At 33.9% G+C, this 16,910-nt stretch overlaps 1 protein-coding gene across 1 annotated transcript in view; it reads right to left on the minus strand.

The window, feature by feature from the left end:
• Window positions 1–16,910, minus strand: part of LOC123657389 (insulin receptor-like) — a 91,250-nt gene that overhangs the window by 12,069 nt on the left and 62,271 nt on the right. Inside the window, exons 8-15 of the mRNA XM_045592944.1 lie at window positions 9,976–10,135; window positions 9,373–9,517; window positions 8,883–9,103; window positions 8,386–8,560; window positions 7,909–8,153; window positions 7,645–7,821; window positions 6,922–7,148; window positions 4,444–4,600 (exon numbers count right to left, since the gene is read on the minus strand). Coding sequence (XP_045448900.1) covers window positions 4,444–4,600; window positions 6,922–7,148; window positions 7,645–7,821; window positions 7,909–8,153; window positions 8,386–8,560; window positions 8,883–9,103; window positions 9,373–9,517; window positions 9,976–10,135 — 1,507 coding nt within the window. The remainder of the gene's footprint in view (window positions 1–4,443; window positions 4,601–6,921; window positions 7,149–7,644; window positions 7,822–7,908; window positions 8,154–8,385; window positions 8,561–8,882; window positions 9,104–9,372; window positions 9,518–9,975; window positions 10,136–16,910) is intronic.

Here is a 16,910-nt window from a genome sequence, read left to right on the forward strand (position 1 = left end):
TGCCTATTATAATAGGCTCAAAATAATTATGCCACACCGATCTTTTTTTAAATTTAAAATATTGTAGATACACATCCATAAAAACTTAACAACCGCTCTGCAGGCCTAGCATGCACGCCACGACAAAATTTTGTCGACCCCTTTTCTCGTATTATCTCTTTATATCTACAGTAGCTAACATGCGTGCACGCGATACTCTTCTCGTTACGTCAAGAAGAGATAATCATTAAATTTTAGTGATCTGTGATATTTATCTCTACGGAAGCTAACATGACATCGTAATTTTGTCGAATTTTGTCGTTTTAGGAAGAGAAACTTCTCGTCTTCAATATTATCGACGAGAAAGACGATAAATAAAAAATAAATAAAACCGGGTGCCTATTTTTTGTATACCATGGCGTTTCCCTATTATAATTATATAATTTCGGTATACGAAGAGCGGGAAATGCGAAAAGTCGAGTGAAGTGTGCCATATAATGACACAAAAAACGTATTTGCGCCCTGTTGCTTCTTATTCTAAATAATAATAATAATAATAATACTTTATTTTAGACCAAAGTATAAGTCCATATTGGGTTAGTACAACAAGACAAGACAACATTCAGAATAAAAAACAAAACAAAATTATGTTAAAAAAATCAATAACTAAAAATAAAATTAAATAGAATAAAAGTAAAATCAATAATCAAAAAAAAAATCAAAAATTCAAAAAATTTTAAAAATTAAAAAAAAAAAAAAAAAAACAAACAAACAATGCGTGATAGAATTACAATTATCTAATGTGCGACAAGATATAAAGCACAACACGAGCATATTGTTTTACATATATAATTAAATTCATTTACTTACGCCGTTTTATTTTCCATATTAGAGTTTTTTAAATTAGATATACACTTTTTATCTTAGCCAAAAGGCCGAGAACATTTTTAAATAAAACATGTGTCACTCGTTTGAAATTGGTCAATAACCTTGTAAATTCAACTTTACGACATAAGAAATAAGAATGATATTCAGTTGTGATTATGGTTGATAATGTTTCTCTACTCGACAAGGCGAAGTCTTCGGAAGAGAATTTTGTCTCTCGTAGTGCGCATGTTAGGGTAATCGAGAAAATACTCGATGTAGACATAATCTTTCTCTCTCGTCAAGAGATATCTCGTTGTATGCATGCTAGGCCGGCTGGTGTAGTGATGTGTGTGCCACCGTACAACGCGTCTTACAGCCGGCGGTTTGTGGGTTCGATTCCCGCTCAGTATGGATATTTGTATTTGTACAAATATTTATTATTCTTTTCGGTTTGCACGTCTATCCTCGTGAGTCTCCTCACAATGCCTGTGAGAGCATGTTAAGTTGTCGGTCCCGGTTGTTATCATAGGCACCTGATAGCGATCATTACGCATAGTAAGGGAATATATCCGCGAACCCGCAGTGGAGCACGTTGTAGATTAAACTCCAATCCTCGTCTTACATGCAGAAAGAGGCCTGCACCGGTAGAGGGATGTTGCTGGCTGAATAGTGACATAATTGAGATGTAAAAGTGGGCAACAATTTTATTATGAGAATTCCGCGCTAAAGACATCTTCAAGTGTACCACGGCGACAGGTTTATAAGCATTCTAGAACATGCTAATACTTATCATCGATTCTTGTATATACGAGTAAATTCGAAATACCTCTGGAATCGACTGTCATGCCAGTATATTGGATTATGTGTACAATATTATGTATGTATGTACCTAATTGACTACGCCCAAATTAAATTACACCATGCACTAGTGCTTCCAATGATCACCTAGTAACTTATCGACAAATAAACTAAAAGCTAAATAAGCAATGATGTATTTTATGCCATGTAATAAATTTTCTGATACACACAGGTATAATTATAGTATCGTTAAATATTTACGAGAGACCTTAACCCGTACGATAAATAGTTTCATAACGGCTACAGCATAGGTCTAGCGTGTCATAATAAAGTTAAATCAGCATGCAGTGTAACCTGGAGGATGATCCGTAACGACGCAAGCGTTATTCTGACGATGACTGCATTGTACTGAAATAAACGTGTGATAGACTAATCGTGAGATGGTAAGCAGTATAAGCACATTATATAGCTGCAAGCATTATACGGTTTAGTTCAAAATAAAAATAATTATCACATATGGTGATTTTTTTAAATAAATATGATATAATCAGTTGAGTTTACAATCTATATGATACATACATATTGCTATAATATGTCAAAGTAATTAGGTTGTTACTACTAATATGTATATAATGTGTATAAATAGTACAAATGATAAAAGTTAGAGATTGGAAAAGAGTTAAAATTAAACGTCATAGGTATGTACTCAAGTTAAAAATGATGAGACATCATTAGATGTCTAAATTTTGTTAAAAATAATTATTATATGTATACCCATAATAATAGAATAACGAATATTTGTTACCTTGATAGATAATAATTTATTTTTAATGTTTATTAAACTTTATAGTAAATTTAATGACAAAAAAAAAATACAATTTCAAAATAAGAAAAATACTTAATCGCAACAAATATACATAATAATACTTTGGCAATGAATCTACGATAACGATAACATAATAAACACTTACAAAAAAACACGATTTAAACGAACATAATGCATTACGCAAACGAGTCTTATGATCTAAGTTCCGAACTAGGCACGATCTTCAACCATCTGTTAAACTCATCGGTGCAATTTTAAATAAAAAGTACTTTTACAATTGTGAATTAATTATAGCTTTCAGTAATTTTCAGCCAACTCTACATCCATTAAACAAACGGGTGAAGATCGTCGCCAGTTCCTATCTCCTATCGGCGATAATTCGGCGATATTATTCAGATTCAACATGATTTCTAAGTAGTAAACAATGATTGAAATATAATAAGAATACATAAAATTAAAAAGATAGAAGTACAAAAAGTTACAAAGCAGCATAATGAAATTTTGATTACGGTTTTTTCAATCTATTTAAGAATAAGTAATTTTTTTTTTGCGCACAAATCTATCGATACGTCTAGTGTATTGTGATTTAAATATACTTTGCAAACCGTCAATTTATGGACTGATATCAAATCTAGTCATTTCACTTTTTCAACATCTAGCTCACCTTCTATTACACACACCCAGAAATATACTCCTATGGATGTACCTTTTGTTTATTTTTGTATTTAACATTTTCACAGACTAGGATGTACATAATTATGTGCTTATATGTACACGTATATATAATGTATAAGCGATTCAAATGCATTTTTTTTCAGTAGTAAGATATATTTATATTTTTGTCTCTGACTACACGAAAGGACGTGAAAAGTTTGTCGTTAGGAGAGAACATGCAAACTATTCACATATTTCTAAAAAGGGATTTTGCATAAAAAATATATATTACTCTGAGGAAACTACTACAGCCATAACGATTTAGTTTTGTTATTATATTAAAAATATATTACTTAGTAATTTATTATCATTACTGGATAAGCATTTCAAAATAACTTATAAGTAAATAAGCAATCTGAATAAACTTAACAAATAAATGTGTATGCTTTGAAATATAATACGTACTATGTTTACTTACGAAAATTAAAAAATTATGTGGTCTCATGGGAAACCAGGTAGAAACGAAGTTCCTTCGGATAGTGCAGAAGCAACACAATTTGAAAAAAAATGTTGAATTTTATGTAATTATATTTTCTAGTTCTTGATTTTCTTTTAGTTGATTGGTTTTTAATTAAGTACATGAAAATATTTAGAAAATTTAGCTTTTTAGAAAATAACAAATACCGTAAAATAAAATAAATCAAACAAAATAATAATAATAATAATTCAAACTATTAAGTGAAATAAAAAAAAACATAGTTTTATTTATTTTTATCGACAGTATAAAATTACATAAATAATTTAAAAAAAAGTTTACTAGTAATATTTTAGTTTTAAAAACATCATATTATACAGTCGTGTGACTGATATTACGTCACTTCCGTTATATATTTTTCTTACGGTTTTTAGTATCACATTTTTTTCAGGTCGCTCACCCAACCAAATGTCAAGCCTACCGTAAGGAACTTCGTTCCAATAAAATATACTCAAAAATATAGTATATATATATATAAGGTTTAACGCTCACTATTAATGTTTTTATTTCAATGAAACTCACTGTAAACGGTCACGGTCACTTTGAGACAATCTTGCTTCAATCTATTGCTTTGTAAAATGTTGATATCAACACACGTCTTTTATGATAAAATTGTAAAATAGATCACTAGTATAATTGAGCCTACATTAATATAATACAATTTGGTAAATGCAAACAAATCCAAAAATTTTAAACTAAATTTTCAGATATCGATATTTATATTTGACTGCCTTTTAGCGAAGCGTGGCAATACGGCAATGAATACTAAATAAACGATACTCACTGCCGTCGGTGGCGTTGGTGTTGTTCATGCCGATGAGCGGCACGTGCGGGTCGCTGAGGATGACGAGCATGCTGTTGACGCTGTCGTCGACGGAGCGCCGGGGACGCTTCGACGACGACTCGTTAGATGACCGGCCGCGGTCCGCCTTCACGTACACCTGTGTACAATTTAATACAATGTTAAATTTTTCTGTACAATTACAATTTTTCTAATAAACATAAGTTGACTAAATTACTATACAGTGTGTACAAATTCCAATTACAACACAATTTAAGTAATTTTCAAAGACATTAAAAAATCTACTAAGATGAAGTGTAATTTTACAATTTTTAAGTATAAATCTTACTTGCATTGTATTATCACGGAACTGTTTATTAAATTTTAATAACAGATTTCGATGATTGACCAAAATTCTTAGTAATTTATATAATATATAGATTTTTTTTTTTGTAAAATTAAAAATCTGTAATTGGAATTACTGTGAAATAATTAAAAATTTATAAATTATTTTTACAATTTTAACTATAAAATTACTTCAAGCATTGTAAAATTACTGAAAAATAATATTGCTCTTTATCTATGTGTAATTTTACTAAACAGGTTGACAATTTTCGTTACCTTCTTAAATTTACAAACATTTTTTTGGGTTTTGAATTACTAATTTTGTTGTAAGTTTATATTGTTTATCAAGTTTATATTGTTTATCAATTAAAATCTAAGTTCTATAACTGCTGACTAAATTTTAAAGAAATATTTTGTGATTTTATCAAACTTAATTCAAGTGAGTTAAGTGGTATAGTTACAACATTGCATAGTAAATTTACTAAGCATTTGTATGATAAATTATTGAATAAAATTACAAAGATGTATAGTGAAAATACTATTTATTTTTTATTTGTTTAGCCATATTAGTACTTATGTTGTAGTTTTTCAACAAAAAAGTGACAAATGTTTTGTAAAATTACAACATTTGATTTGGTAAATTACGAAACTGCTTTGCAAATATATAAGTATATTAATACTTCCTACGCTTTTGTTGTAAAATTACCACAGAATTTTTTTACAGTGTATTTAAACACACAACAGTCATGCCTTGGAGTGATTAGACAGCTTTATAGCGGCAAGATGCGCGGTCAAGATATAGAAGTGTCGACAGACAAATTATATTAAAAAAAAAAAAAAATAATAATAATAATTTTTCAATGATTTCAGTATCAAGTTTCCTCCTCCAAAAAGTTTTCAAAACATCTTCAATGTACAGAATTGGACCTGTTACAGTATTATAAAATTGTATTGCGTATATTAATATACAAATATAGATGTATCAAATCGTACTAATATCACGAACCGACACCGGCTGTGTACACTTGGCACCCGACTTCGGAAAAATTGTTTTTTTTTTTTAATTCGTTTAAAATATATTGGTTAGTAGTTGATAATAGCGATAATAACTTTTTTTGTAGATGTAAAAAAGAAATCTTTTCGCCACCAAAAAAATTTCTTTTCCTTAGATTCTTATAGAGAAACGTTAGTAGCTGATTGTAATGAAATTTATTCTGTGTTTAAATTTTACTGTGTGAAAAAAATAGTTTATGTACAACTACAAAAAAAGTTATTGTCACTACTATTAACTACTACCCAATATCTTTAAAACGAATCCAAAAAAAAAAAACATTTTTTTCCAAAGTCGGTTGCCAAGTTCATACAACCCACGACACCGTGCACCGGTTTTTTTTTTTAAGGTCTAATAGCCTTTTTTTTAATATTTAGGAAGGTCATAGACAGTAAATAGAAATGCCACGATCCAAAAGCGAAGCAAAATCGGGAGAAACCTTACTCGTATAAGCCTACTCGATTGTAAATTATTGTAATCATATTATAAAAACTGGAGATGAATTCATAGGGATCGTGGTTACGTTGTTTGCGTTGAGATTCGTCACTGAATACGCGATTTACATGCGATTAAAATGATTATGTGAAAAACTCATATTTATGTACAAATAAAGCGTTTCCGGTACGCGTTCGTGTCAATATTTGAAACGCCTTTTCAGTTATTCACCTGGAATTATGGTTTCCAACAGTGTCAAAATAGTACAGATCATTTTGCCACTGTCATGTAGAATAGAAAATACATTCGAACCCGGTTTTTATAATTGCTACCACACAGCACACACGTTTCGCTGTATGTTTGTCAATTACACTCTGTAAACTGTCACGCAGTATTACGGGTTAAGGAATTCTAAAAGCGTTTTCGTTTTGAGCACTAGTTGCTACAACCATATGTTAACGAATTCTTATATGACGTCATTCTTCATCCCTAAGCAAAATTAGAAATATAAATTTAGCGCTTGAAAACTATACGGTAGGGGTTCGGAAAACAGTCCGTGACCATACTTGCATTCCATCCTCCAAATTTTAGTAAGATATTTTTCTGGTGCGAGCTACAATCGAGGAGGTTTACCGGGGCGACTAACTCACGTGATTCTGCAGCGCGTTCTCGAAGTCGATGCTCTCGATGCGCTCCTCCTCGGCGACGGAGCTGAACCGCGTGGGGCGCGCGTCGTCGCGGCAGGCGCACGAGCCGCTGGGCACGTCGCCCGTGCCGCCCGCCCCGCTCGCCCCACCCGCCCCGCCCGACCCGCCCGCCGCCGGCCCCGCGCCGCTCTCCTCCCCGCGCACCGCGATCAGGTTCACGAGCGCACTCGCTGCAAGGAACAGGCATCAGTTAGTCCTTACGCAATCATCGATTCCATGGGAGAAACTCTTCCTCTTCGCGAACAGATAGGCTATATTTTATTTTGATATATTATGTTATTATTATATTTCAGGAAAAAATAAGGTGATACGAAGTTCGCCAGGTCAGCTAGTATTTTATAAATATGTAATTCGTATTTAAATATGATTTTCAAAAAACACGATTTACTAAAAATACCGAGCTAAGTTCGGTCACCCAGGTAGGTACTATTATTTTAAATGTGCAAGGAAAATATATGTACCGATTCGATTCAATAATTAAAAAATGAAAATAAGAAAATACTCTGGAAGTGCACTTTAACAAGGGATTCCTTAATTCTTTTGTTAGAGCGCACTTGATCTATCTATCTTTAAACTTTCTTTACTTCGCGACAATATTGTTATTAAGAGGACAGTAAGAGATAGATTGATGTAGAAGTTAGGAAACGTGGACATAATAAAACGTACGGTTGCCGCAGTAGTTGACGTTGAGCGCCAGTATCTTGGGTCGATTGTAGTTGTTTGCCTGTATTTCGATGTGGTAGAACGCGATTGTCCCGTTAGGCATCGACGGCGGCTGCCATTTTATGGTCGCAGAGTGCTCCTTAAGAGCTTCCACCGTTAAACCGAGCGGTGGACTTGGAGCTGAAAGAGAATTTATTTATTAATATTAAGACTTTTTATTTACATTGAATACACAGTTAAAAATTTGTTTTTAAATGAGATACTTACGTCCAGGTAACGTCTTGAAATATATTATAGCACTTTGGGCACCCTTTTTGTCCTGCAGCGTAGTGTAGGTTTTAACATAGGCGGCGTATCGAGTGAAGGGTGTCAGTTGCGACAGTGGATAGAAAAGTGGTTGGAGATCCGAGCAGGGGTTTGGTAGAACGGAGTTCTTAATCTGGTCGTCCTTGATGACAGGCGGTGAACTGCCGTTACGAACTTCATCCGCTGTTTTGTCCAAAACGTTCCAACTGAAATTGTCAACTAAATAAATACAGTACTTAAACGTTTTCGTTCTTCTGAATCGAAAATACACAAAAAGAAGATTTTGATATAAACTTATGTATATATTTTGAGACACGTCTTACTAAGGTGTTTTAAACCAAACTCTAGTATCGACACATGCCTTAAAATTTCATAAACCTTTTCTTCATCTCATAGTTACTTATAATTAATTCGATACAAATCAAGTTAAGCCCTTACGTGTCAGAACAGGCGTCCCTTTGTCCGTAAAGTGTAACATTATTCTCAGTGGCGATGTAGTATATCGAATAGCCGAGAAGCTTGCGACTGTCCGGGAGGCAGTACATGTTCCACTGGAGGATGGCCACGCGCTGGTACAGCGAGCTCACTTTCAGGTGGAGAATGTCTTGAAAACCTGATGAAATTGCTACACGTTATTATTTGAAACTACATACTTTGCTACTTCATATAACTACTAATTAATAAAAAATAACAAAAACCATACAGTTTCCATCCATTATATTTATCCTTTTTTATTTATTATAAAATAAAAAGGTTTTTTTTAAATTTTATTTTGTTTTAGTAGATATTTAATTATTATAGTAACAGTAAAAATTAATAAAAAGTCAGCAATGTGTAATACGATATGATGTTATGCATTGGATAGTTTAGCCATCTTGAAGATTACCTCGCCTTTCTGACAGCTTTCTTGAACTACTTACACGTATTCTACTTACAAGATGCCTGGTCTCCATTATTATCTTGCGACACTTCGATTTCACTGAATTTGGACTTTGAGTCCCTTGTCATGTTCTTAAGCGGTTGTATCTGGTAGTAGCAGAGCTTCGGGTTAAAGTGTATGAACAGGCGACCCGTCGTTATTTCTATTGGTTTGTGCGTTGCCCAATTCCACAACATCTCCAGATTAGGATTGTTAAATATGTATAGGCTCTGTCCTCTATAATGATAACGAAACAGAAATTATAAAATGTAGTGCGTTACATTTAAATACACAACAAGGAAAACATAAATATCTTTTAGCGAAATTCTAGTCTGAAACAAAAACCACTCTGCGCTTACATTCTGCAGGATACTTTCGGACATCAGACAATTTTCTAATATTATTCTTCAGATATAATAATTCTTAGATGATGGGGGTCTAAGTCATTTCAGCAATAAAATATAAGGTATATGTAAAGGTTATCTGTGTGGACATTACAGACTCACTTGTTGTCGGAGCTGTAGCCGCCGATGCGTTTGAGGCTCTTGAGGAACATGAGCGACACGAGCGGGTACGACCTGAACACGCGCAGGCTGCCGTCTATCTCGCGGATAGATCCCAGCGTCTCTTCGAGAATCGACATTGTGTTACCTGGAACATCACGACGTGACTCAAGAGAATACTCCAGTAAATATTTATATTAGCTTCAAGCCGTGCGGATCTAGAAAGCTTAGTAGTAGTATTCTTAGAAATAGTATAACTTAAAAATAGTATAATATAATTTGTCCTAAAAACCACTGGCAATAGTTTTTAACTACCTACGAATGGGTACAGTGATGATTATACAATTTAAGATATTTGAGGAGTATAAAAAATGAAAATAAGGAGTATAAAAAATATATTCGTGGAAATTCGAGAGCCTCAATACTTTTAAAAACTTACAATTCTAGAGATCGGATATATCATTTATATATTCAGATAACAAAGTTATGATATAAATGATCATGTTTATGAGCATGTTTATTTTTACTTTGTTATCAGTTTTCTTAAATATTTTTTATCATATGTATATTTACAATAAAAAGGGTCAAGGCTAGGTCGTGGCTTACCTCCGCCGGCTCTGAGAGTGATCTCGAGCGTGCCCTTGACGTGCGTGCAGCCGCGGTAGTACTCCGCGGACGCGATCGAGTCGATCTTGCCGCCGGGACACTCGAGCAGGCAGCCCGACTGCGGGCACGGTACGCACGTCGAGTTCGACTTGTCGCCGTCCTGACGAACCATATGTAAACATAATTTTATACTAATGTTCGGAACATTTCAGATGATGTCCAATTTTTCCCACTAGTAACCTGAGCTGATCACGAGCAGAGGCGTAGCATGGATTAATATAATTGGACGAAGACGCATCAGTAAAGCTCCTTTTTTTTGGTCAATCTATATTTTGGTAAATCTATATCTGTTGTGTGACTACGGCAGTAAAGAATATAGCCACCCTCTCTCCTCCCGTGGGTGTCGTAAGAGGCGACTAAAGCATAACACAGTTCTACTACCACCTTGGAAGTTAAAAAACCGACCAATGGCGGGATAACCATCCAACTGCTGGTTTTGAAATACACAGGCCGAAGACGGGCAGCAGCGTCTTCGGTGCTACAAAGCTAGCCCTGCGGTCACCAACCCGCCTGCCCAGCGTGGTGACTATGGGCAAAACACATGAGTTCACGCCATTTTTGGCATGAAATTGTGGAGACCTATGTCCAGCAGTGGACTGTGATAGGCTGAAATGATGATGATGATGATAACTACCCAAGTCTCGTATGCCGTCATTCTAATGGGCGACCATAGTCTTTGAAGGTCTCGTAGACGCCCTTGAGAGTGGCTTGTTGCGAGGCCCCGATAAAACACGTTTAAAAGTTGTGACGTTATTTTCCGATCATAAAACTTATCAAATTATTTAGTCAGTAAACTTAGGGTTATCACGGATCACGAACCCATCCAATGCGATTCCATGGTCTAGGGTCCACTTTACCCAGAGCGCCTACTGCGCTTGAATCGCAGTAGCGGTAGCCAAAGAAATTTAACATAACTTGTATTATTATGTGGGACACCTAATTCTTTTAAAGAGTAATATAATTACTCACTTTTGCTAATGTTTACATTTATTATGTTATTTATTAATGTTTATTATTATGTGGGACACCTAATTCTTTTAAAGAGTAAAATAATTACTCACTTTTGCTAATGTTTACATTTACGCTCCTATATGCTTCAATCGCTACGTGACCATTTGTAACCTACCTCATTAGTGAAGACGATAGATAGAAATTTGGAAAATTATATCTTTACTAATATATATTTAGAACATTGAAAATCCGAAATTTATTTAAAGCTTTGAAAGGATTTCAAGGGATTTTGTACCTAACAATACAAAGTTTATTGGTTAAGGTTATTAATTTGCGAATGATTTTTCGAAACTATAACTTACCTGCATGTACATTGTACATATATGTATCACAAATGCATCTACTATTGTATTAGATTGTTTGTTAACATCACAATATTACAACGAAGGTTTTTATATATACTCCCAGGAAATAATACTTTGTATACAATAGAATACTTTGTATGATAGGTATTTTAGATATTTATTCTTACTTATATTACTGAATGCGAAAGTAACTTATGTCCGTGTGTCTATTACACTTTCATGCTTAGACCACTGAACCGATTTTGATGACATTTGTACACAGATAATCATTGGAAAAGGACAGAAGGTACCTTTTAATACAAAAATAATACATAATTAAAAGTGGTCTCGCTTATATAGGCCAAACTATCAAAACCAAAAGATTGATAAAAACTCGCGTTAACGAAAGAAGCTGACTTAAAACATCGTATCTACACTAAGTCCGCAATCTGTGAAAATAGTCTAGACAAAGCTCGCCATTATATGAGATTTGATAAACCAAGTTCTCGCGAAGAATGCCGATTCCAACCAAGGATGATCCGTGAGGTTATTGAAATTAAAAAACATCCAATAGAGAAGATGGCTGGCCATTGCTTGGGATCCCAAGACAATTAAATCAAAAACCAAGCATAATATGTCACATTGTTTTACAGCAACCATGGTCACGGGAGGACTATGGTGGCTGTAAAGTATCCGAAACTTCGGGCATGTAAAAAACCTAATAAACCGTGATAAAATCCGAAAAAAATGTTTCAATATAAAAATTCATAAAGTAGAAATAGGGGGATAAAATTATGTATGAGAGAGAATTCGTCATTATCGAAGACAAAGTATGAATATTTATATTTATATAATTATGTGAAAAAATGTACATAAGCATTTGATGCAGCGTTTTTGAAAGTTTGATACATATATAAAATACACAAAGGTGATAAAATATGTATGGAAGTCACAACGAATATGTGTATGCTTACACAGCAACACCTATGTGCAATATTTGCAAAATAAGTTACTTACAAAAATTAAAAATGCAACTCAAAGTGACTCTCCACGCGGATGAAGAAGAAAGCAAAATGCTAGAATAATATCATTGCAATGATTACTATGTCCAATTAGGAAAACAACAAAATTACAAACAATGAGCATCAAATTGCATAAAACAAAGTATGTACGTACGTACGTATACGTATATCATTTTCATTAGAAATAACAAAAACACTGGGGTAGTACCTCCTGACAGACTCCTACCTTACAGAAGATCACAGCTAAATAATACTGTTTCCAAGCAGTTTTGTATTCTTGTTGTGAGTAAGGTGACCAGAGGTCCTGGGGACGGGTACGCGCTTGCGATGCTTCTAATGTTGCATGCGTCTACATTATAAGCTACGGTAATTGCTTACCATCAAGTAAGTCTGTTGTACAAAAAAGGGGTATTTATGTGTATACGTAGGACTTAAGCATAAGATATATATTTTTCAACATGTAAGTGTTGGTAGTTGTATTAAATAAATTATAATTGGTCCAAAATGTTCTTAGCATCGAGGTTTTAAGTCACATACTCGAATCACATGTCAAATGTTTTACCAAACTTCAATCTTTTATTGAAGTACATATGCTATCTTCTGTTGGATAGATAGCGAATTTATCATAAGCGCTACTCGAATCCCGTGGCACGTAACTAACGTAAGTATAATCTTTCGAAATTTAAGATAAAATAAAAATAAATTTTAGTTTCAGTTATTAAGAACAATATACACATAATGAATATTTTACATAAAAAAATCTGAGTGATATTATTATACAAAGAGTGAATAACATGGGATCGATGTTATATTTCTTTAATTAAAAAAAAAACCCTGTATTATCGTTTAGTAAGACTGTAATTGTTTCACGTCCTACATTGTTATTATTTATACATACAGGTAAACACGTATTAGAAATACTCTTGTGTTCCTAAATATTTCAAACACAAAAAGCGAGCCGCGTGTCATAAAAATATATTATTAAAATATCGATCGTAATATATTCCAAATAATCGTATGTAATATATTCCAAATACAATATAAATATATTTTTATAGTTTTTTGATAATGTCAGCAACGGTAACTTTTCAAGCAACCTTTAATACCTATTATATTGTATGCAGCAGTGAGCTAACATAAACCTACGCTAGATTTTAGGCTGCATAATTATGCAAGATTATAGTGACGAGTGTAAGTGTGATCGCATCCGATTTCGTGTATTTTTTCCGTGATGGTGGAACAAACGCACACAAATAAAACTTTTATTCGCTTGTATTGTTTTTATACAGAGCCCTATAATTAGCATTTCCTTAACATCACTCATGCACTCATCACACATGTGCTGTGTGGCTACGGCACTAAAGAATTTAGCCACCCCCTCTCTTCCCGTGGGTGTCGTAAGAGGCGACTAAGGGATAACAAGGTTCCACAACCATCTTGGAACTTAAGAAGCCGACCGATGGCGGGATAACCATCCAACTGCTGGCTTTGAAATACACAGGCCGAAGACGGGCAGCAGCGTCTTTGGTGCGACAAAGCCAGTACTGCGGTCACCAACCCGCCTGCCCAGCGTGGTGACTATGGGCAAAACACACGAGTTCACGTTATTTTTGGCGTAAACTTGTGGAGGCCTATGTCCAGCAGTGGACTGCATAGGCTGTAATGTAACTCATGCACAGATATATAAACTTTAATAACGTACCTACAATATATGTATCTTATATATAAAATAGTCTTTTCACAATGTTAGTTACAATACTCCTCCAAAGCGGTTTTTATGAAATTTTGTGTGCATATCGAGTAAAGGGTTTGAAAATCAGCAACATCTATATTTATTCCCCTAATTAATGGGGGGGGAGGTAGGAGTTAATAACATATGTCATTGTTTACGAATTTACAATGAATGTTTTATTGAGACGAATGCATGCTTGTCTACTAGGCGAACCTTTTAATCAATAGGGTGACTACACACGCTATCAATTGCAGCGCTTCTACGAAATTGCTTTTCTGAAAACAATTCGACGTCGAATAAATGAGACGTCACAATATGTTTATATGTTCGGTACGTTCCATTTTCTGCACAATTTAAAAGTATTTAACTGCGGAGAAACTTAATGTTTAAATTATTGATATTTTTTAAATCTATTATCTGTCTATGTTTACTATTGTTTAAAAAATGTTTATATAATTATGTAAAGGAAAATTGTGTGTGTTTATATATGTATAAACGCTAGCAATCTTCATTTTGATCTATTTACATCCCATTGGGGACATTAGTGGATAATAACACTAGAACATGGATCTGATTTAACAATTTATTATGCACAATACATTATGTCACCGTTTAACGAACTACGTAAGCAGTTTAATAGAGCCCTCGATTTAACGGCGGGTCTGATGCAATGGCGAGACCCAACCGCTTAAAGGCACACTCTCAAATTTACTGATTAGCCACATCAAAAACAGTCAAAAAGTGTGTGTGTGTCAGCTCCAACGCACTACTGAAGTTTACTCCTTCAGATCGACTGTCCAAATAGGCACAGAAAAGGCTCACTAGTCTAATAAAAAGTTAAAAACCATACAAAATGGTAAATAAACGAATTAAATAACGCCATCTATTGGATGTGGCGTTATTAGAAAGCATTATCGAAACCCTATTGAGTTCTGATAGATGGCGTTACGAGAAACGTAACGAGGTCATTCGTTCAGTCAATTTTAATCCTAATATTTTTTCATACCGAGGGCGGTAATGAAAATCGATCCATAAGGAGTAAACTCCAATAAACTCCAAAAAATTATGAGCGTGCCCTCCGTTTCAACCGTCGCCAGCTCTATTAGAGGAAACGGCACATATTCAGGAGTGTGAATGATTTTATTATTACACTGTCACTTTAAAAAGTCCCCCGACACAGCAGTAAATCCTAGCTGGGGCCATAAAAAAAGAAGTACAATAGCTTGATGGTCCTTTTTTTCGAATCGTTTAAAGTTAGCCTTCAAAATACATTTTTGTAAGGTGACCAAAATAGGTACATTTTCAAGTACTTGACGCAGGAATAGTTTTTTTTTTTTTTTAATATTCTTATTTATTTAAATCGCAATGATTTGTTAAAATAATATTTCTAAACTTACTATAAACAATACGAAAATCTTTATCGACGTGACCTTAAGTGTAAGACAGTATAGCGGTTGCGTCACGAGCTCGCAACGCTTTACGACTGAAACTGTAAAAATACTATGATGTTTAATCATATGTCATTCAACTACAACATTGTAGCGTTGGGAGTTCCGTGTTCAAAATAACCCATCATTATTGTTGTCCGGTATTTTATATAAGAGTTAGATGAACTCTTTTAATTAACACATTTTTACGTACATTTTTATGGACATTTAAGGAAAATTTATTTCTTTACTGTTGGTGTTATTGAACCGTAATATATTATAATAGTAAACGCTTAGAAAGAATTTATTTTATTTATTTATTTATTAAGGACAACCAACAGAAGATACAATATAAATGTTTTAATACATAGTTAATAGGTAAACAATGATCATTGTACTACTTTTTATAGGCAGTCACTCCATGCTATACTGCTGTGTAAATTAAATTTAATATAAAAAAATGCATTTATAAAAAAATAAAGATAATATAAGAAATACATTAAAGACAAGTATAAAAATGCTAAACAGCGCAGCTAGTTTAGTCAAGACCATATGTGTAAAATGAAATAGATTTACATTCCAAATTTAAATATAAAAAATAATGTTAAAAAAACTGTAAAAAAAAAACAGGTACATAAGTTCAAAATGATAATCTTAATATATATATATGTCTCTCTGTGTGTGTGTGTGTGTGTGTATCACACAGGAGATCATTAAATAAAATAAAAGAAAGGAAAAATACCAAAATACTGTCATGAATAAAACTGATAAAAATTAACAATCAAACGTTGAAACATTAAATTTGAATAAATCTATTTACAATAGTCTTTGTAAAAGCATATCAATTTTGATTTAAAAACACCCAAAACATTACCATTTAAGTCCAAGTCAGAGATTTTCGATGAAAGATTTTGATTTTTGGCACAAAGGTACATATACAATTTTCCTTACACCACTGAATTAGACGATTAAGATCCTGTTGCAGCAGTTCAACGTCAGATTCATCCTCGATACTTTTAATTATCTTAAGATCGTCCGCAAACAGAAAACAGAAAACACATGCAGTATTGTGCACAGAAAACACATGAATTATATGGTACGCATATCCCTTTTCAGCCTGTAATATCCTACTGCAGGCCTCCTTCCCCAAGTAGGATCAGAGCTTAATCCACCACGCTGCTGCAATGCGAGTTGGCAGATATATTCCCCCTTCTATGAGTAACGATCGCTATCATGTGTACATGATAACAACCGGGACCGACGGCTTAACGTGCTCTCCGAGGCATGGTGGGGAGACCCACAAAAACTGCACAAATACCCAGACCACGACAAACATCTGCATGGCCAATACAAATGTTTGTCATGTGCGGGAAACGAACCCGCAACCGCTAGCGCAACA

The sequence above is a fragment of the Melitaea cinxia genome, chromosome 1, assembly GCF_905220565.1.
Source record: "Melitaea cinxia chromosome 1, ilMelCinx1.1, whole genome shotgun sequence".
Classification (NCBI taxonomy): Eukaryota; Metazoa; Arthropoda; class Insecta; order Lepidoptera; family Nymphalidae; genus Melitaea; species Melitaea cinxia.